The sequence below is a fragment of the Somniosus microcephalus genome, chromosome 21 (genome assembly GCF_052327205.1).
Source record: "Somniosus microcephalus isolate GS21.2 chromosome 21, FLI_Smic_1.0, whole genome shotgun sequence".
NCBI lineage: Eukaryota > Metazoa > Chordata > Chondrichthyes > Squaliformes > Somniosidae > Somniosus > Somniosus microcephalus.
In genome coordinates this window covers 68,139,145-68,162,281 of record NC_141007.1, presented here as the reverse complement: position 1 = coordinate 68,162,281, position 23,137 = coordinate 68,139,145, and the positions used below count along the sequence as shown (strand labels likewise).

Here is a 23,137-nt window from a genome sequence, read left to right as displayed (position 1 = left end):
GGGGGTATATAGTTGTATGGTATTTACAGAGCCAGGCATTTGTCATGTACACACAATCCTATTGACAATATTGTTTTTGCAAACACTCTACATGTCTCACCCCAGTGCTTGGCCGTCGAGAACAGCGCGTGTAACGAATGAGACTTTTACTGGTTTACCGAGGAATGGTCGAGGATAGCAAGTGACGCAATGGTAGGTGCATCCCTGCCGAGAGTCAGGGATTTGGATCGCCGAGGCCTTGAAAGGAACCAATTACAAACTAGAAAAGCAAATCAATCCCCAACAAACCAGGTTCGAACCTCGTCCAGTACGGCTCCTCTCAGACAGTTAACTGATGAAGGAACACAGGATAAAAAAAGGGGCTTATTCCATTCCGCCCTTTCAATTTCTAATGATCTATCTTATAACCTTCCTTCTCCTTCCCATATTTCAGATTTTTGCACCTCTCTTGTGATTTTCACCACCTTCTGTTTTTCCTCCCAATTTCTTCCATCCTCCCCTTTGAGGGTGGACTCCTTCCAGGAGCACAGTTCCGCACACCTGTTAACATCTTCTGGCTTCCTCGGACTTGTACTCGACCATTTTGGTTGTATACGTGAGTATTATGTCCGATTTGTTGATAACTGGATATAGGAACATAGGAATTGGAGTAGGCCATTCAGCCCCTTGGGCCTGTTCCACCATTCCATTAGTTCATGGCTGATCTGTACCCACCGTTGCTGCATAGCCCTTAATACCCGTATAATTTTGGTCTCCTTACCTAAGGGAGGATATACTTGCCATAGAGGGAGTGCAATGAAGGTTCACCAGCCTGATTCCTGGGATGGCGGGACTGTCGTATGAGAAGAGATTGAGTAAACTAGGCCTGCATTCTCTTGAATTCAGAAGAATGAGAGGGGATCTCATTGAAGCATACAAAATTATTACAGGGCTTGATAGGGTGGATGCTGGGAGAATGTTTCCCTTGGCTGGGGAGTCTAGAACCAGGGGCCACAGCCTCAGGATAAGCCATTCAGGACTGAGATGAGGAGAAATTCCTTCACACAGAGGGTGGTGAATCTTTGGACTTCTCTATCCCAGAGGGCTGTGGAGGCTCAGTCATTGGGTATATTCAGAACAGAAGTCGATAGATTTCTGACTAGTAAAGGCATCAAGGGATATGGGGATAGGGCCGGTGAATGGAGTTGAGGTAGAAGATCAGCCATGATCTCATTGAATGACGGAGCAGGCTCGAAAGGCCGAATGGCCTCCTCCTGCTCCCATTTCTTATGTTCTTATGTAATTTTAAAGACCTCATTGCATCACCCCTTGTCCTTCTAAACTCAAGGGAATACAAACCAAATTTATGCAACTTGTCCTCATAATTTAACACTTTCCTGGGGCCAATATTTATCCCTCAACCATCATCACTAAAAAAAAATTAGATTATCTGGTCATTTTCACATTGCTGTTTGTGGGAGCTTGCTGTGCGCAAATTGGCTGCCGTGTTTCCTACATTACAACAGTGACCACACTCCCAAAAAAAAGTACTTCATTGGCTGTAAAGCGTTTGGGACGCCCGGTGGTTGCGAAAGGCGCTATAGAAATGCAAGTCTTTCTTTCTTTAAGCCTCGGTATCGTTCTGGTGAATCTGTGCTTCACCCCCTCCAAGGCCAATATATCGCCCCGAGGGTCGGTGCTCAAAACTGAACTCAGTACTCCAGCTGGGGTCGGACCGGGATCCTGTACAACTGAAGCATCATTTCCCCACTTCCGTATTCTAGCCACCATGAGATATAGGCCAACATTCCATTAGCCTTTTTGATTACTTTTTGTACCTGTGCATTGGCTTCTACCGACGTGTGTGTACGGACACTCAAATGGCGTTGCCCCTGCACAGCTCCTAGTCTCTTAGCATTACAAAAATATTCCCATTTGTCTTCCTCAGATCCAAAGTGGATGACCTCACAATTCCTCACGCCGAGCTCCATCTGCCGTAGTTTTGCCCACGTCCCTTCGTAACTTACTGTGCCTCCTAACGAGGTGTCATTTGCAAACTTGGATACCCAACTCTCTATTCCTGCATCCAAGTCATCGATATCTTCTTACTTCTTCTTAGGCAGTCCCTCGGAACCGAGGATGACTTGCTTCCACATTAAAAATGAGTTCAGGTGACTGATGAGTCCAATGCGGAACCTACAGTCTCTGTCACAGGTGGGGCAGATGGTGGGTGGGGTGCTTGGGTTGACATGCGCTCCTTGCGCTGCCTGCGCTTGGCTTCCGCTTGCTCCCGAAGAGACTCGAGGTGTTCGTTGCCTTCCCGGATGCTTCTCCTCCACTTTGTGCGGTCTTGGACCAGGGATTCCCAGGTGTCAGTGGCGATGTTGCACTTTTTCAAGGAGGCTTTGAGGGAGTCCTTGAAGCGTTTCCTCTGCCCACCTGGGGCTCTCTTGCCATGTCGGAGCTCCGAGTAGAGCGCTCATTTTGGGTCAAAGCTTTGATGCTGGGGATGTTGGCTTGCATGAGAACACTGACATTGGTGCACCTATCCTGCCAATGGATTTGCAGGATCTTGCGGAGGCAGCGTTGGTGGTACCTCTCCAGTGCTTTGAGGTGCCTGCTGTACATGGTCCATGTCTCTGAGGCATACAGCAGGGTGGGTATCACTGCTGCTCTGTAGACCATGAGCTTAGTGCCGGGTTTGAGGTCCTGGTCTTCAAACACTCTCTTCCTCAGGTGACCGAAGGCTGCACTGGCACACTGAAGGCAGTGTTGGACTTCGTCGTCGACATCTGCCCTTGTTGACAGTAGGCTCCCGAGGTATGGAAAGTGGTCCACGTTGTCCATGGCCTTGTCGTGGATTTTGATAATCGGGGGGGGGGGCAGTACTGTGTGGCGGGGGCAGGTTGGTAGAGGACCTTTGCCTTATGGATATTTAGTGTAAGGCCTATGCTCTCGTACGCTTCAGTGAAGGTGTTGACGATGGTTTGGAGTTCGACCTCCGAGTGAGCGCAGACGCAAGCGTCGTCTGCATAATGTAATTCAATGACAGAGGATGGGACGACCTTGGATCTGGACTGGAGGTGACGGAGGTTGAACAGTTTCCCGTTTGTTCTGTAAATTAGCTCCACTCCATATGGTGAAAAGCTGAGGCCCCAGTACAGATCCACAGGGAACACCATTTGTCACGTAAAGACATGTTGAGCTTCATCTCTGCTCGGGCTCCTCGGTGCCTCAATTTCCACCGTAACTACTTTGACACCTTCCATGGAATCTGTGCATTTCCCTTTCTGTCTCTAGTACTTTACATTTATCAGCAATAAGTATCATCCGCATCGCTCGGCCCACTTACATATTTTGCCCAAATTGTGTTGTAATTCCTGAGCTGCCTCCTCAGAATCAACTGCCCCAATTAGTTTGGTATCGTCTGCAACTGTGAACAATTTGCATTGTGTTTCTGAATCCAAGTAGGGCTCTCATGATTTAAATTGTGTGTGTTCGTGTCGATGGGCAAAGGCATTGGGGAAGCGAGATAAGCACATGAGGGAGAAAGGAATGGAAGGATATGCCGATAGAAAAGCAAAATATTGCAGATGCTGGAAATCTGAAAAAACAAAATGCTGGAAACACTCAGCAGATCAGGCAGCATCTGTGGAGCGAGAAACAGAGTTAACGTTTCAGGTCGATGACCTTTCGTCAGAACTGGAAAAGGTTAGAGATGTAACAGGTTGTAAGCAAGTACAGAGGCAGGGGAAGAATGAACGAAAGACCAGGTCTGTGCTAGTGCAAGACAGGAGAGATTAAGTGACAAAAGGGATGGTATAAGGTGAAAGGAAATGGTAATGGGACAAGTAAAGAAACAAGAGATGGTCGAGGGGAGGTGTAAATGGGAATAGCAGAATCATCAGCAACAGCAGAATCATCAGCAACAGCAGGATCATCAGCAACAGCTGCTATCTGAAAAAATAGGGGCAAAGGTTATGATCGGAAATTGCTGAACTCAATGTCGAGTCCGGAAGGCTGCAAAGTGCCTAATTGAAAGATGAGGTGCTGTTCCTCGAGTTTACATTGAGCTTCATTGGAACAGTGTAGGAGGCCGAGGACAGAGCGGTCAGAGTGGGAGTGGTCCGGAGGATTATGCTGATAGAATTAGATGAAGTAGGGTGGGAGGAGGCTCGCGTGGAGCATAAATACCAGCACGGACCAGTTGGGCCAAGTGGCCTGTTTCTGTGCTGTACATTCCATGTAATCCTACGTAACTTCCAGTCCCTGGGGCATCTCCCTCAGCACCTCAATCACCCTGACTTTAACTCCTCTAACTTGTACCTAATTTCTGGCCTTCAGGCAATATCTCCTCCAGTCCCAAAGTTTACACTGAATCCCCACCTGACTGAGTTTAATATATAGCTTTTACAGCAGGGCAGCAATACGGCCGACACAAGGACTCACTTGGGGGAGGGGGCAGGGAAGAACAAGTGTGTGTAAAAAAAAAAAAGCAGCAAATGTGTGACGCTCTCACCAAAATAATAAATTAAACATAATTTATGGTCTAAGTTTTCTCCCTCAGAGAGGGGCATAGAGTAAGTGGGTGGGTGAGGGGAGCACAAGTTACAATGAGTGGAAACAGCAGAGCCATTTGCCACAGACCGAAGACCCCAATAAGGTGACAGCAGCCGCAAACAGATTCTAAAGAACGTCACTGGGAACGGCTTCCGAGGAGGTGACGCAGCAAGCCAAAGAAATGGGGGGACAATTCACCCATGCAGTTCCCCGCTTTACATGGACATCTGCCACTCCCACTACAGTTTTTTTTAAATTACAGCATGTTGAATTCAACAACAAAAAAATGCGTACGATCTCAGATACAAGACACTTACACAAGGGATGCCCATGTTTTAAAGACTATTAAGGCATCGAAGACGTTAAAATAGGTTTTGGAGAACGGACGTTGATAAATCACCAAAACTATTAAGTGTCCCCTTTAGGATACAGGTGAAGAGCCACACCCTCGTTCTCCTCCCCTAGTGTAAATAACATGCACGAGAGAGCTCGCATTTTTTTCTGCAATGCAATAAATCAAGGCTTCACCCTTGGTCTGTCCCATGGGGCAGCCTCCACCCTTTTATTTGGAAACAGAGAGAAACACTGGGAACTTGTAGCCAAAACAAACAGCAATATTACTGGTACATAAGCTTGACAGCACACATCCTTCGAAGGGCAGAAAGGACTTCAACACACTTGTCCTCCAAAAACATCCCATTTCATTCACAGTAACCAGCTGTCAAATAGCTTTCTGCATCCATATCTAGTTGTGATCTTGTGAATTGTAGAACTAATGATTACCGTAAAGCCGAATGTACAAGTCTCCCCTCCGTACATGATTTTTTTTTAATGCTCTCTGATTATAAAAGGAGTGGCTTTTAGTATTTTAACCAGAAAAACTAACTATAAAAAGAGTGACTAATACGCAAGAGTGATAACCCAGCCAGGTGTTACAGTTAAGCGAGTTGGCTCTTAAAAGGAACACTCCGAAGGGTAGGGGGAATAAAATAAACAAAATACTGTAGAGAGAGGGAACCCCTTTAATCTTGCAGGTATTTGCAAACTGCTCATTTGTTCAACCTTTATATTTTTTCAGTGTTACCTTGAAACTTGTAAGTTCTTCTTCGGTGAATCCGTGACTGTGAATAATCTTCATTTGTTTTACCAGCGTGCTTTTCCCGCTTTCTGCTGCACCTGGAACACAAGAACACAAGAACATAAGAAATAGGGGCAGGAATTACGGCCCCTCGAGCCTGCTCCACCATTCAGTAAGATCTTGGCTGATCTTCAACCTCAACTCCACTTACCCCGCCCTAACGCCAAATCCGTTGCTTCCCTTAGTGCCTAAAATCTAAAAGTTTTTGGCTCAATTAGGAAGGATCCCACAACTCACATTAACTTTTACTTTCAAGGTCTTGACGGTTTCAAAATGTATAAAATCTACTGGAAGATTCACCACAGTATTCCAAATGTAAACTACAATACTTACCTTAACAGTATTCTACACACCATTGGTCATTCACCCATATCCCCCCCACCAGCACCCGATTCTCCGGTGTGCTTCTCCCCAACGGTGCCAACTCCCTGATGGGTAAAGATGTAGAGAAGATGTTTCCACTTGTGGGGGAGTCCAAAACTAGGGGTCATAAATATAGGATAGTCACTAATAAATCCAATAGGGAATTCAGGAGAAACTTCTTTACCCAGAGGGCAGTTAGATGGTGGAACTCACTCCCACAGGGAGTGGTTGAGGTGAACAGCATGGATGCATTCAAGGGGAAGCTAGATAAGCAGATGAGGGAGAAAGGAATAGAAGGATATGCTGATGGGGTTAGATGAAGCAGGGTGGGAGGAGGCTGGTGTGGAGCAGTTGGGCTGAATGGCCTGTTTCTGTGCTGTACATTCGATGTAAAGTTCCAGCTGCGCTGGAAACCTTCCACTACCTCATCCAAGGTGCCCATTCTTCAGGTATGAGCCTAACCACTGACTATTTGACCGTAGAAAGACTTTGCAACTGAGGCTGGTTGTTTCCTCACGTGACATTACACATTTTCCATTTGGGTCACTGGCTAGTAATCAAGAGCAGGAAACTCTCCAATTTGACCGATTTTCCCAAACCCAAGCGGATCAACCAAGGCCTCAACTGAGATCACCTGACTCAGCACAGAACGGGGATCAAACCTGGGACTTTGATGATCCTTAATGACTGAGCAACTCGGCCAGATCACAGAGCCATCAGGCAAGCGAATCCCAAGTTTTGATTTCTGGATGAGCCGAGTTGACTGATCTCAGCCAGGATGGTGATGGGGAATTAAAAAAAAAGTTGATATTGCATCACAATTGAAACCCAGTGTTCACTGAGTGTGCAGACATGATGGGCTCTGTTTTGTTGGATGGCCAATGAACAATAACCCTGCTGACGCTTACCTTGCTGGCTCACACAGGATAAATAATCACTCGAGTGGGACCCGTAAGGTGGCAGATACCTGTGGAACATGCTTAGGAGATAAGATTAGGAGAAACCTTGGCTGTGAACTTCAGCATTCGGAGGACAGAGTTCCAATACAAGAAAAATAAAGAGAATGGAGTTTCAAGTAAAAGGCCACTTAATCCTACCACTTACTTCAGGTAGTTAGGTACTTTTTCAACATCATTGGTTTACATCTGATATCATCTAGGAGTCATTTGCCTTTGGGCGGTAAATCTATTCTAAGCAAATTAGGATATCTGAAATGGAACTAACTAGACATAAAGCCATTTTTTCTCCCCCCCCGAAACAGTTTGTATTTTTGGTCATTTTCAACACATTGAATTTAATCCTTAATGACTATTTAGTTTGCTATCATGGCCAGCTCGCTGAATTAAAAGAGCTCATTTGAAATGAAGTGTAATTTCTTTTAAGTGGGAAGAGCATGACTCAAGTTTGTCATTTAATCCTAGATGGTGCCAACAGTCATGCTTTTTACATCGGTGCGGTTTGTTGAATATTTATTGACTGTGCACAATGCTTCCCATTATTCACTTTTAATGCCTCATTTTGTTATTCCATTCAATAATAAAACAACAGTCAGTTATATAAAGCAGAGACTGACCGACCCTACCACCCCCCCACCCCAGAAAAAAAAAAGTTTACATGACTTGGAGAAACTGGGTCTTCTTCAAAAAAAAGTTTAACAACTTTTTTTTAAAATATATTTGCCAAACGTTAAAATAAACACGCCTCAATAGTTACACTACAAAAGGTCTATTACAACACGACGATTGATACCTTCCTCCCTGCAATAACAGCAGGATTCCCCCTTTGAATCGACCGCGTATAAAAGTAGTGGCAACATCCTCAAAGCAAGCACCGACCGGTAACTGACTCAACGGGAGCTCAGTCCCGGTTATTGCGAAAATAGTTCGCATCTTGCCCCCCATACATACACAACACTGGAGGCAACATATAAAATAATTTCAGGCAGAATCCGTACGTGTGACCAGCGTGGTGTCAACAGGACTTCCAAAATGCATTTTTTTTGGGGGGGGGGCGGGGGGAATGTTAAAAAAAAACTCGACAAGTTTTTTTTTTGCCAAATCCAAGTAGGACTAAGTTGCCCAGAAAAGCCAAAGTGTCAACTTTTACTTAATTTTCAACTAAAAACAGCCGGGTAAAAGGCTCAGGTGCATCATTTCTGTCAACCGCAGTTCCACCTACCGACTGCAACCAACAATCTTTCCACTGACCTAGCAGCAGGATCTTCACCACGTTCAGCTCCTGCTTGGCATATTCGTAGAGGGCACGGTCAATCTTCTCGCTGCGGAGCCGCGCCTGCCGTTCCTCGGCGTTGCTCTCGGATCCCAGGCACAGTCCCATCTCCGCCGACCATTTCTTCCCAAGTGGAAGCGGAGCGAGGCGGACAAGGCAGGGTAGTGTGGGGTCAATCAGAATGAAGGGAAAGCCAACCCGAGGTAGCTCGCTTCTCCCCACCTCATCACCCTCACTCCCCCTCCCCGAGTCAGTGTCTCTCCCTCGCTCCCCTGACTTGCACGTGTCCCCGGGTTGCTTAGTGTCACACCAAACTTTTTTTCCCCAGTTTTCTGCAAAAGAGTTTAAAGCACCGGCGCTATAGTTACACTAGGGGGAAAAAAATCCCTGGCAAATTTCAGAGGAAATGACGTCTGCTTGTTAAATAAGGCAACTTCTCACTTTGGGACACCTAGTGAATAGTTAATATTCGTCATTTTTGCACCGTTTTTCCTTTGGGAATGGGGAATTTGATTCAAGCGTGACTAATACATATAATTTATATACCTGTCAGAATATCAATGTTGTACAACTAAAAGGGGCACCTGCAGTGTGTTTTGGAAGGCAGAACTTTTAAAAGAGTATTAAAATTGGTCACTAGCCCCTTTCTTTGCCCTGGCACGGGGTTCAAGTCATTGGTTTCCAAACTGTTGCAGGGTGGGGTTTGGAAATATTGACACACTCCTAGTATTGTCTCTTTCTCTGCTTTTGTTTCTTTTACTTCTTTTGTCAGATCGCAGATTTCCTTTCCAGTTTTGAAGAAGGGTTCTACCCGAAACGTCAACTCAAATTTCTCTCCACGGATGTTGCCTGACCTGCTGAATTTTTCCAGCATTTTCTGTTGTTATTTTGGATTTCCAACATCTGCAGTATTTTGCTATCGTACTAGGGAACCCTCCCTCCCCACCAAATCTTCCAAAAGACTATCAGCTGCCCCAGATAATGTACTGTATTAGCGTACAGAAACATCACCATAGTAAGTCAACAGATGCAGAAATCTGATAATCTCACAGACCCCCCTCACAGACACTGTACCAGGGACCAGCTGAGATCAATAGATCTAGGGGAATCAAGGGATATGGGGATCTGGCGGGAAAGTGGAGTTGAGGTCGAAGATCAGCCATGATCTTATTGAATGGCGGAGCAGGCTCGAAGGGGCCGTATGGCCCATTTCTTATGTTATGACCCCAGTTTGAAAATCTATGCTGTAATCATAAGGTTGCAAATTTCAACTGGTATAGAACCCAGGTATCTAAATGCAGTACAAAAGCAAAATACTGCGGATGCTGGAAATCTGAAACCTGAGTTAACGCTTCAGGTCCGTGACCTAACCTGAAATGTTAACTCTGTTTCTCTCTCCACAGATGCTGCCTGACCTGCTGAGTGTTTCCAGCATTTTCTGTTTTTATTAAACACAGTAACTGGCAAGAGCGTGAGAATCGTGGGCTAATCACTTCACGGTCATGTTGGCTGAAGGCCATGTCAATAGTGCCAGTGGACTGGCTGCAGAGATCACATCATATACTAAACACTGGTTATAAATCTCCTATTAATATGTTCTTCACGGCCAGGAAGACACGTTTAGTCCCGCTCTCTCTTCATTCCATTACCGGTGCATTTGTGCTTCTTGTGGAAATGGTGCTCGAGACTTAGCTTTACATGGAATATAACAAAATAAAAATAAACAAACACGATTCATTGCAATTTATCATGAATTCCCATTATTCTGCTCTATTTCTGAAAAATGTGTTTGGGAGATTATCTGAACAGCAATAGATTGGGCGAAGGGGAAGTGCAACGAGACCTGGGTGTCCTTGTGCACCAGTCGCTGAAGGTAAGCATGCAGGTGCAGCAGGCGGTTAAGAAGGCAAATGATATGTTGGCCTTCGTAGCGAGAGGATTCGAGTACAGGAATAAGGATGTCTTGCTGCAGTTGTACAGGGCCTTGGTGAGACCACACCTTGAGTATTGTGTGCAGTTTTGGTCGCCTTATCTGAGGAAGGATGTTCTTGCCATGGAGGGAGTGCAGCGAAGATTCACCAGACTGATACCTGGGATGGCAGGAATGACGTATGAGGAGAGATTGGGTTGATTGGGCTTATACTCGCTGGAGTTTAGAAGACTGAGAGGGGATCTCATTGAAACTTATAAAATTCTAACAGGACTAGACGCAGGAAGGATGTTCCCAATGGCGGGGGAGTCCAGAACCAGGGATCACAGTCTAAAGATAAGGGGTAAGCCATTTAGGACAGAGATGAGGAGGAATTTTTTCACCCAGAGAGTGGTGAACCTGTGGCATTCTCTACCACAGAAGGCAGTTGAGGCCAATTCATTAAATATATTCAAAAGGGAGTTAGATATATTTCTTAAGGCTAAAAGGATCAAGGGATATGGGGAGAAGGCAGGGACAGGGTACTGAATTTGGATGATCAGCTATGATCTCATTAAATGGCGGAACAGGCTCGAGGGGCCAAATGGCCTACTCCTGCTCCTATCTTCTATGTTTCTATATTACAGATGACAGAAAATATTCTTATTGGTGTACTTGGCTGGATTCAATTTTCACCCCTAACTGCATGCTTTGCGTTATATAGTATGCGTTATACACTGTGTCACCTGCATATCCAGAAAAGATATTTAAGGAGTAAATCTTCTCCGATGTGAACATGGTCACATTTTTTCTACTTATCAGCTGATTCCCCCACATCACAACCTGATCATTGGCCCGGATTTTACAATCAGCAGCGAGCTCAAAAAAAGCTGCCCACAAAGATTTAGCAGGTTCTAGAGCATTGATTTTCTCTATTCCGATGTGACTTTGAATCTGGCGCCATCTATAGGGGATCTGAGGCATCCAGCAACAGTGAAGTCAGCAAACCAGGAAGTAAAAAGCAGATTGTAATTCACTTTTTAATCATTTTACAGAAAGCAAAATAAAGGTCGACATAAACATGGGATTTTGGATAGAAGCTTGAAATAGCAAACTAAATTTTTTTAAATCATGGAATTTTTAAATGTTATTAAGGAAATGATACTCCACATTTGTAAAATTAGTTTTTCAGGGCCAGGGAGGTAGTTCAACAGTAATTATGATTTAGTACAGTTAAAAACTCAGTTACATCTCATTCAGCAAGGTTTGTAATTTTCACTGGTTTTTACAGCAAGAATAGTGTGTAAAAAGTTGAAGTTCACGCCAAATCACTGATTCAGTGTTGATTGCATCTGCGAAGGCCGCAACTGCGCACCGTGGAGGAGCAGGGTATCACCGACAGCAACTTCCAGATTTCCACATTTAACTGCACGTGTGGGCGCCAGAAGTTGCTGTCAGTTTTACACAGTAATGGCGGGGAGTGCCGGCAGTTTTGCCATCATTATAACCACACATTTTGGGCCATTATGTTCTATTCTCACCCTATAAAAACACGTGTAGGAATCCAATTGCTACAGTAATACTGCAGTTATAAGTATGGGATTGGTATCAGAATCTAATGTGCATTTGGTGGACCCGTTATACCGGCAGCTGCACCCCATACTAAATTTAGCAACAAGGAGCTCTGTACGGGTCTAAGATTTACTTTCTAAGTAGCTAATTACAATGTTGAAGATTTCGCAGAATATTAAAAAGATTGAATAAGTTGATAAAAGTTCCAAGTAGTCTAGTGCATCCAATGGTTATCTCATATCTCTCGCTTTACCATACTCTGAAATTGGATCACTCATGTGAGTTGTACTGGCACTTTTACATTACTGCACACCTATACTGATGCAAAGTGGAGGTATAAATGTACTTAAAGAACCTAATCAATATCGTAAAATGGTGCATATACAATATTTCATTGTCTTGTTCTAGGTAGGAATTGGTAAATGCTCTCCACACAAAGAAAAGCTGATATTTTTGTTTCCTCGCCATCTGTGTAGTGTGCAAATTATTCAAATGGTGTCACGGAACATTGAATGACAGCTATGCTTGAACTTTTCTACCAGGGTAACAAATATTTGCTTTTCTTTATTGGATTGCAGAATTTTTATACTTTGTTATTCAGTGTTGCTACCCATTTACTAAAGGCAAATTTGTTATTCAATACATTAAGTATTTAAATGACCTCACACTTTCAATAGACAAGTACTTTCTATAATGTAGGTTTTATTTGAAAGTTAAAATGTTGAATACAATAAAGCCAATCAGAAATGGAAAAAATATTTCATTTACTAGTCATTGTTACCAGATTAAAAAAAGGCACTTGTCTCAAATGCTCCAACAGTCACTCATTCAATACAAGATTGTAGGTCTTGCTGTTAATAGTATCAAAAATTGCTGCAAAGTGAGCACAATTACTCAATATTACACCCAGTCAGCAACATTGGTCACAAATCTGATCAAAATCTCCTCCTTTGTTGATGTGTTAGGTTTAAAATTAAATTAGGTAGGAGAATTTAACATTAAAGGAGGAATTCAGTGTACGAGTAAGTGCAAGGAATGATGTGTACTTATCCCTATATTAATCATCTGCACCTCTCCCCTCCTATGGAGACTGGACACACATGAATGGAAAAAGGATTGCTTTACAGTGCATTCATTCTACAGTATGTAGTCCAGTGTTCATTTGTCTGTTCGAGCTTCCTTCTCCCCAATTCTCAACACTGCCTAAAATGTCAAAGTCACCTTGTACTTCAAAACACATTCCCTATTGCTACTGATGTTGACTGAAGCCTGAGCCAAGTACTCAGCTTCTTGCAAGCAAAACATCCTTTTTCCTGAGCTTATTGATCCATTGGCAGATCACCACCATTGTGGCAGTGGAAACAATGCTTGTCTTCAATGAGTCAAAATGTACAGTATTAGAAATTTCAAGTTTCAAAAGGCTCTGAGAATCTGTAGTTAAAATCACAGAAATATGTCTTTGAGCTACAAGTACATTTTATGTTGTGTAACCTATTATAGCTATCTGTCCAGAGCTAGCACAATTTCCTCTACACTTATCAGCTGTCCCGTTTCCCACATAGCAAGGTCTTTAATTCACTGTCTGATTGGCAGTTAAGTGATTACAGTTTATAAAATAAATATGGGACATAATTGAAATAAAGTAGAAACCAATGTATGGAAATGCATTAGAAGCAAACAGTGACAAAAGGGCACAAGAGAAAATTCAAGTTAAAAATTTGCTACTTCTTAAGTCAGCACATTGCTAATTCAAAGCCACGCCACACAAAACTTGTGTGTTGGTTTATTCGTTAAGTTACACCAGCATACATTACACAACATAGGCATTTATTTTAATTTACCATTGGAGAGAAGCAGACATTCAATTCAAAAGTTTTATAGACACAGGTTTGCCAGGATATACATTCATTAAAAGTGAAACAAGTTCAAGATAAACACAAAACAGGATATTTACAAGAAGTACAATATACTTCAGAAGCAAACTGAACACGTTAAAAAGAAAAACATAGTAATGGTAAGCAACCCTACAGAACACAAGCTGTAATCTTTCAAAAACAAATTATTTCTAGAAGTAAGAAGGAAAGGAGACAACAGTAGTATTACAGGAAACTCTCTTTTTACAGCATCTAAATAACCGGAAATCTCTCTTAACCGGCAAAATTCAGGACTAGGTTCAGGCAAGTTTTACTTCATATTAGTGGCTGGGTAACCGGGGTTCATGGATCTGTGGCTGTGTAACCGGGGTTCCTGCACCTATTGCCAGGCAACAGGGACGCCTGGATCTGTGGCCGTGTACGGGGCGCTCATACCTTAGTAAGTATACCTCTCTGTAATCCGGACTTTTTGATTAACTGGCACGACGCCGGTCCCGTATAAAAAAGTTTCCTGTACTTACTATTGTCGGTGTTCAGCAGTTTATGACATAAATCAACAGGATGCTGTGACCACTATAACGCAATTGGTTCAGTTTCAAAGGCCACTGATTCTCAATGTTACTAATCCTGATTTCAATTATTGAAAGGGGATATAGACTACTGAGGGTGCTCTGTAATTTTTCTTTTTTTTTTTAAGGGAAAAAATATTTTTATTTCATAATTTCTAACATAAACACTCGAGCTAGAAATTTACTCCAAGCTCTTTTGCACATGTGTAGTGTTAGAATGTAAAACAGGCTCTAAAGTACAATGTAGCAATTTAGAATTTTTTCTTCTTAAACCTTTGTTAAAGAGAATTAGACTTTATTTCCAATATATTTGATATCATATCAATTGTACATATGGGTAATTGTACATACCGCAGACCTCTATCGGAATATTGTATGGTCCCAGGAAATAAAACAGCTACCAAAATGCATTGTGCCCAGGAATAATTAGAACTACCAAATATGCTAAGAAAAATATTTATTTAAAAAAAAAAGCACTAATGCTTTAACTTGCTGTTCAACCACTGGAGATTATGGGATGGTGGGGGGGACCCATTATGGTTTGTAGTTCAAGATCTTTATACTTAAGATTTAAAATTGCCTCCTGCACTATGAAGAGGAAAGTAAAAAAAAACACGGCTCACTATTTGCAAATTCAGTGGAGATCTTCTTGGTATTAGTAAACATCAAAATTGCTTCAATTTTAATTGCACCTTAAAATATCTTTATAAATAGAAAAGCAGCATGATACATACATAAAATCCAATTACCAAAAAAGTATAATAGATATTTGAAAAGTCTACAATGTTATCAGACCTTTTACAGGTCAATTAAATGAAAATAGAATATATAATTTTAAATTATATACTTTAAAACTTTTTACAGCACTGGACTGTAAACACTCTTACTACCATCTGGATATTTACAAGCAGCTGGTTTAGTACACCCAAAAAAGTTCAGACCACCCCTTTAGTGCATCCCACCATTTCAAATTAAACTATTAAAAATATTACAAGTTTTGCCAAGTAATCCCACTGCAAATCTAAAAAGCTAAGATCTGGTAAACATAAGACAAACAGTGCGGAAGAAAGACCATTCATTAAATGTAGTGTACTGGTGTAAATGGACATCACAGTTGTGTGTTTCAGATTTGTGCAGATAGCACTATTGACTGGTTTTCTGGTTCGGGATTCCTTTGATTCGTTGATCACCTTTCTTCTTGATGGCCTCTAATGCAGCTAGCTCTTTAGCTTCTTTCTTTTGGTTTCTTGCCTCAAATTGTAACCTTTTAATAGAAGTAAAAGAAAAAATGTTAAATGGAGCAGAGATATTAAACAAATATTGTACTATTGCAGGTGTGAAATTCCAAATGCATTCCTAAGTCATATAATATCTACAATGTACTACAGTTAATTCTTATGATCAATGGATCCAACAATGTTTTTTTGAGAAATATACATCTTCATGAAACTATTCCCTCCTCCCCATCACATAGGATAAATATCTGCTTCGGTGTAACAAAACAACAGTATGTTGTAGTTTACATTTGTCCAAAATATTGCAATTTTAAAATAAAATCATGAACTTTGTGCTCATCAAGCTAAGGGGTGTTTGGGCTAGGGAATGAAACACTCCATGTTGTCCAGCTTTATCACATCAGAGAAAATTTAATTCAGGCATAGAGTGGAGGAAATCTAAATCTAACAAAAGCTTTTAAAAACAATACCACGATTTGTAAAACATAATGGGGCAGAAATTCGGATCGGGGGCTTGCCGCGCGTGCAAGCCCCCGATCTGCACTTACCCGACGCGCCTGCCGTTCACCTCCAGGGACGCCTGGAATTCCTTTTTGAAAGAGAAGAATCCCGGGCAGCGTCTGACGTCACGCCGCCCAGGAGTGCAGCCAGCGCGAAGCCTGGAGCGCGCTGTGCAACTGAGACACGCCCCTTGAGGTCTCAGTTTAATAGGACACGCCCCCAATGTTTCTCACAAGCTGCTAAGCATTTTTACATGCAGAGCAGCATTTTAAATAGGTTTTTGGTATTTTTATGAAGCTTTTGGTAACTTTTATAAACTTTTAAAAACGTTTACATTATTTTGAAGAATCTGAAGTAGTTTTAAACAGAATTAAAGCAATTTAAAGACTTTTAAAAGCCCTGAATTTTTTTCATTCCATTTATTTATTTAGCAACGTCGTCGTCATACGTGTCTTCACACTGTTCCCTTTGTGGAACTGTATGAAGTGGTGGAAGGATTTATGGCCGTGATTAACGCTCCTTCCGTGACCATAACCATCTTTGTACCAGCCATTAGGGTGGTTAGTCCTATGGCGGGAGGGTTTTACGGGCTCCCACAACCTATACACCAAAGGCCCACTCCGATTAGCAACGTGAAATGGCTGGAATAAGCACAATTCACGGCATTAAAAGAACTCACAGTTGAACTGATGTTGACCTCAGCAATCTCCTCAATGAGGTGGAGGCGCAGCGCCTGCTCATCATTGGTAATGAGAAGTCCAAGGCGCCGCAAAAAGGACAGATGATAGCTTGGTCTTTCAAGTGGCAGCACAGGGCTCCAGTCACGGGGAGGGAAAAGGTGCAGGAAACGTATGGGTGTCACCTTTTGCGCGGAGTGGGCCTTTTGCGTAGCGGTAAGCATCCCCGCCGCTGGGCCAGAAGGAGTAGGGTTTCGAACCCCGCTCCAGACAGTCCCGGCAAGTGGAGTCGGAGTTCCAACTATAAATTCTGGGTGGACATCCAGCGGGGTACTTGCGTCCGCGGGTGTGGGTGGCCCACCCCCCTCAGATGGGTTGTGGGAGCCCGTAAAACCCTCGCGCCATAGGACTAACCACCCTAATGGCTGGTATGAAGATGGTTATGGTCACGGAAGGAGCGTTAACGTGGCCAGAAATCCTTCCACCACTTCATACAGTTCCCGAAAGGGAACAGTGTGAGGATACGTATGACGATGACCTCTTGCGCAATGCACCTCCTTGGACCCTCAGTCGCAGATGCGAGGGGGCAAATCGTGCAATTGTTAAATTTTTCATTTTATTGACATGTAAAATGTTGTGTTTGCTGTTTTCATTGAAATGTTTATTTGTGACTGAAAGGATATGTAACCTTTTCCTTTAAACAGTGCAGCCTGTAGTCAGTTTGAAAAAAATTAGCAACTTTTATTGGAGCCAAAGTATTTTTACAACAACTATTTGAAAATTAGAACATTGCTAGTTTCCACCTTGAATGTCTTTATTGCACTAAGAAAACAGAAAAAGTCACTTTAAAATGTTAAACACATTTTTTTCTGAACTATTCATGTTTACAAATGTTTGAAAAGCAGGAAATAGCTAGTTAACATTTTAAAGTTACGATCTATCTACATCAAAACTGACCCTGAAAACTGTTTTATGATGCAATAAAAGTTCACTGCTTCACTTTAAATTGTGTCTGCTCCTTTCTTTGCCTTGTGGGGGGAGGGGGAGGGGGAGGTACAAGGCGCCACTAGCTCGTGAAGGTGTTGGCTACTAGCAGTTCCCGGGCATTTTTCTCGCTCACAGGCCTCCTGCTTACACAGACGTCCTTGCAAGGAAGAAATGGAAAGAGTTGTTAAAGTAATTTTAATGAAGTGACTGGCTAGAAAATCACCCCGGCCTATGGCAAGAGAAACGCGTTATCGTCTTGGTAATACATCATACCCATCTGATCAATTTCAGTCCGAGATGATTTTCCAATGGCCCAGTAATTCCGTTCCAAACGCATGAGTACGGTCGGGGTACTCATGCGTCTGGCCGGAGGAAATGCCGGTTTTCAGCATGCACAGCGCATGCGGGGAAAACCGGCATTTCCTGTCCTCTGAACGAAGGGGTTCAGAGGCAGAATGCGTGCGACTGCACAGGCAGCGCGTGCGCAGTAAAATTCGCCGGTTTCATTCATGCTTTCAGTGAGGTTAAGTCCTTACAACTTACACATGAAAAAAGCATGAGTACAGTTGCTCCAGAGGCTGCGGAGGAAGATATATTTTATCGTGGAGCCTCTGAAAGGCAATATTTTTGTTTGGGAAAGGGAGGAAAGTTATTTTAAGAAATGCTGAGGTAAGTTTTAAAGTTTATTTTTGTTTTTTAAAACGGGTTTTCAGTACTGTAGGTAGAAGGAGCAATTGTGGCTATGTGAATTGAATTTGCTGTGTTTATTAAATGTGAAAATGACTCCAACATTTTTAAGAAAGAAACTTTCCATCAGTAATATATTCTTTTAAGTAATTATGTATGTATGTCTGTATATATTCCTTTGCGTATATGTATGTATGTATATATTCCTTTACTTATGTGTATGAATGTATGTATTTAATTATGACTTTCAGAGAAAGTAACTTATTGGAAAATTATAATTAAATACATACATTCATACACATAAGTAAAGGAATATATACATATACGTAAAGGAATATATACAGACATACATACATAATTACTTAAAATATATTACTGATGAAAAGTTTCTTTCTTAAAAATGTTGGAAATGTTACATTATTCATTTTAGAACAGTCATTTTCACATTTAATAAACACAGCAAATTCAATTCACACAGCCACAATTGCTCCTTCTACCTACAGTACTGAAAACCCGTTTAAAAAAAAAAAAAAATTTAACTTTAAAACTTACCTCAGCATTTCTTAAAATAACTTTCCTCCCTTTCCCAAACAAAAATATTGCCTTTCAGAAGCTCCACGATAAAATATATCTTCCTCCGCAGCCTCTGGAGCAACTTTACACACGTTTTTTCATGTGTAAGTTGTAAGGACTTAACCCCACTGAATCCATGAATGAAATCGACGAAGTTCACTGCGCACGCGCTGCCTGTGCAGTCGCACGCGCTGTGCCTCTGAACCCCTTCGTTCAGAGGACAGGAAATGCCGGTTTTCCCCGCATGCGCTGTGCATGCTGAAAACCGGCATTTCCTCCGGCCAGACGCGTGAGTACCCCGACCGTACTCACGCGTTTGGAACGGAATTACTGGGCCAATATTTTAAAACCAGTTTTCCAGTCGAACACTGCAAGAGTTTGGAGTAAATGGCTAGCAATTTACAGTAGAAATTATGAAATTGACAAATATAAAAAAAATCAAGATGGGCGGATCTCAAAATGGATTTTTCCTTTCAAAATCCAGTGTACCCGCAATGCCAATGTCAAATGCTCCCAGGGCAAGTACAGCATGGGTTAGGTGTGAAGGGATATTTACTAGTCCTAGCCCCTACCCCGGATCAGGTGTATTTCTCAGACGTTTACTTTCAGCTAAAGTTTGAGGTAGCCGAATCCCAAAGACGCTTAATTGGGTCTAAAGGTCCGGGCTATCTCTCCCTAAAGGAAAGGAACAACCCGAGAATATTACCGTCCTCCAGATAGCGCTTTTAATAAGTTTAGCTAGACTGTACCGTCCCGGATATTATGAGGGTCCGGAGATCTCCCCCAGAATTCTGTAACTCTTCACCAAAGAGTGTACAGAAATTGAGTTTGCGAGTTATTGATACAGAAGACTTATATGAGACAATTCTAAAAATAGAGATTTATTAAAAGAACCGACATGCAATTTACAGTTGGTGAATCAGTCAATTGCAACATTAACAGTTCTAAAAAGAGAAAAAATACTATCTTTTTAACAGAGAATCTTACTTTTAAATCTTAACTGTATTACAGTTCTTAAAGGTTTCTATAAAGGATATCCATCAATATCAAATACCTTTGATCCCCGAGGTACAAAGAGTGGTAGACTACAGAGCTGCCTCTGTAGCCGAGAATCGCTTTGCCCGATTAAAGCGAGTCTGATATCGTATTTGAAACTTCAATTTTTATTCCCTTTTCCAGTGGTATTTCCTTTGAAGTTTCTGCTGATGCAAGTTAATTATCCTTATTCATCTTTCTGCCGACCTCTGCAACTCTTACTGCTACATCGGCCAGAATCTTGTCTCATCTCCAGGTGTTCTAGGGTCACCATATAGAACGGTGTGAAAGGCAGGTGTTCCTTATTTTATTTAATCTTTACAAGGGCAGATGGTCCTTATCTTATGTGCCATCTTTACGAAGTTTAAATTAGAACACCTTATCCAGGGTGAACCAATGTTTTTGTTCCCAAAGGTCAGCCTGTCAGAGCCATGCACCTTCTGTTTCAATAAGGTTATTTATTCAGGGTCAACAACCATCTTATCTCAATAGCCAGAATTCTTTCACAGCTATTTCAGAGTTAGGTTTCTAAATTTCCAAACCCAGTTGGTCATGTTTTAGTAAGGCCAGAATTCTTTCATAAGATGGTGTCTTTTTCTGAATAGGTTTTATGGCTTATTCCTTCACAGTGGAGTGTGACGCTCCTTCAACACTGTCCCAGCAAATGGTCCCAGGGCAGGTATAGCATGGGTTAGGTGCAGTGTGACGCTCCTTCAACACTGTCCCAGCAAATGGTCCCAGGGCAGGTATAGCATGGGTTAGTTGCAGTGTGACACTCCTTCAACACTGTCCCAGCAAATGGTCCCAGGGCAGGTATAGCATGGGTTAGGTGCAGTGTGAAGCTCCTTCAACACTGTCCCATCAAATGGTCCCAGGGCAGGTATAGCATGGGTTAGTTGCAGTGTGACACTCCTTCAACACTGTCCCAGCAAATGGTCCCAGGGCAGGTATAGCATGGGTTAGGTGCAGTGTGAAGCTCCTTCAACACTGTCCCATCAAATGGTCCCAGGGCAGGTATAGCATGGGTTAGGTGCAGTGTGAAGCTCCTTCAACACTGTCCCAGCAAATGGTCCCAGGGCAGGTATAGCATGGGTTAGGTGCAGTGTGAAGCTCCTTCAACACTGTCCCAGCAAATGGTCCCAGGGCAGGTATAGCATGGGTTAGGTGCAGTGTGAAGCTCCTTCAACACTGTCCCAGCAAATGGTCCCAGGGCAGGTATAGCATGGGTTAGGTGCAGTGTGAAGCTCCTTCAACACTGTCCCAGCAAATGGTCCCAGGGCAGGTATAGCATGGGTTAGTTGCAGTGTGAAGCTCCTTCAACACTGTCCCAGCAAATGGTCCCAGGGCAGGTATAGCATGGGTTAGTTGCAGTGTGAAGCTCCTTCAACACTGTCCCAGCAAATGGTCCCAGGGCAGGTATAGCATGGGTTAGTTGCAGTGTGAAGCTCCTTCAACACTGTCCCATCAAATGGTCCCAGGGCAGGTATAGCATGGGTTAGTTGCAGTGTGAAGCTCCTTCAACACTGTCCCATCAAACTTGGCGCAGTTTGATTCATACAGCTGAAAATGGGTTTATCACAAAAAATAAGCATTTTTAATCAGAGTGTCTAATCCACCACCTGTGATTTTCCCAATTTTAAATAACTGAAAATGACTTTGAAAAACTACACAGAACAACTTACTAATTACATTGGTGTAGTCATAAGACCATACGAAATAGGAGCAGGAGTAGGACATTTGGTCCCTCGTGCCTGCTCCGCCATTAAATAAGATCATGGCTGGTCTTCTACCTCATTTCCACTTTCCTGCACTATCCCCATATCCCTTGATTCCCTTAATATCCAAAAATCTATCGATCTCTGTCTTGAATATACTCAACGACTGAGCCTCCACAGCCCTCTGGGGTAGAGAATTCCAAAGATTCACCACCCTCTTGAGTGAAGAAATTTCCACTCATCTCAGTCCTAAATGGCTGACCCCTTATTCTGAGACTGTGACCCCTGATTCTAGACTCCCCAGCCAGGGGAAACATCCTCCCTGCCAAGACCTGTAAGAACTTTGTATGTTTCAATGAGATCACCTCTCATTCTTCTAAACTCTAGAGAATATAGGCCTAGTCTACTCGATCTCTCCTCATAGGACAATCCCCCCATCCCAGGAACCAGTCTGGTGAACCTTTGTTGCACGCCCTCTATGGCAAGTATATCCTTCCTTAGGTAAGGAGACCAAAACTGTACACAATACTCCAGGTGTGGTCTCACCAGGGCCCTATATAATTGCAGTAAGACGTCTTTACTCTTACACTCAAATCCTCTTGTAATAAAGGCCAACATGCCATTAGCTCTTCTAATTGCTTGCTGTACATGCATGTTAATTTTCAGTGATTCGTGTACGAGGACACCCAGGTCCCTCTGAACACCAACATTTCCCAATCTCTCACCATTTAAAAAATACTCTGCTTTTCTATTTTTCCTACCAAAGTGGATAACTTCACATTTCTCCACATTATATTCCATTTGCCATGTTCTTGCCCACTCACTTAGCCTGTTTATATCCCCTTGAAGCCTCTTTGCATCCTCCTCACAATTTACATTCCCACCTAGCTTTGTATCATTAGCAAACTTGGATATATTACATTTGGTCCCCCCATCCAGATTGTGAATAGCTGAGGCCCAAGCACTGATCCTTGTGGTACCCCACTAGTTACAGCCTGCCAACCCGAAAATGACTTGTTTATTCCTACTCTCTGTTTTCTGTCCGTTAACCAATCCATGCGAGTATATTACCCCCAATCCCATGAGCCCTAATTTTGTTTAATAACCTCTTATGTGGCACCTTATCGAATACCTTCTGAAAATTCAAAAACACCACATCCGCTGGTTCCCCCTCATCTATTCTGCTAGTTACAACCTCAAAAATGTCAAACATGATTTCCCTTTCATAAATCAGTGTTGACTCTGTCCAATCCTATTATTATTTTCTAAGTGCCCTGTTACCACGTCCTTAAATATAGATTCTAGTATTTTCCCTACTACTGATGTCAAGCTAACTGGTCTGTAGTTCCCATTGTCTCTCCCTCCTTTCTTAAATAGTGGGGTTACATTTGCTACCTTCCAAACCGCAGGAACCGTTCTAGAATCTATGGACTTTTGGAAGATGACAACCAATGCATCCACTATCTCTATAGCCACCTCTTTTAAAACCCCAGGATGTAGGCCATCAGGTCCATGGGATTTATCAGGTTTCAGT

General features: G+C 42.6%; 2 protein-coding genes across 3 annotated transcripts in view; both read right to left on the bottom strand.

Annotated features, from left to right (window-relative positions):
- Positions 1–8,712, bottom strand: part of gnav1 (guanine nucleotide binding protein (G protein) alpha v1) — a 147,008-nt gene extending 138,296 nt beyond the window's left edge. Inside the window, exons 1-2 of the mRNA XM_085963850.1 lie at positions 8,248–8,712; positions 5,624–5,715 (exon numbers count right to left, since the gene is read on the bottom strand). Coding sequence (XP_085819976.1) covers positions 5,624–5,715; positions 8,248–8,377 — 222 coding nt within the window. The 5' untranslated portion in view covers positions 8,378–8,712. The remainder of the gene's footprint in view (positions 1–5,623; positions 5,716–8,247) is intronic.
- A 4,779-nt stretch (positions 8,713–13,491) lies between these two features.
- Positions 13,492–23,137, bottom strand: part of pcyt2 (phosphate cytidylyltransferase 2, ethanolamine) — a 57,353-nt gene continuing 47,707 nt past the window's right edge. Inside the window, exon 13 of one of the 2 annotated variants that reach the window (XM_085963847.1) lies at positions 13,492–15,457. In XM_085963847.1, coding sequence (XP_085819973.1) covers positions 15,337–15,457 — 121 coding nt within the window. In that variant the 3' untranslated portion in view covers positions 13,492–15,336. Of the gene's footprint in view, positions 15,458–17,326; positions 17,751–23,137 lie in introns of those variants that run through there. The other variant, XM_085963848.1, reaches the window with a different exon arrangement.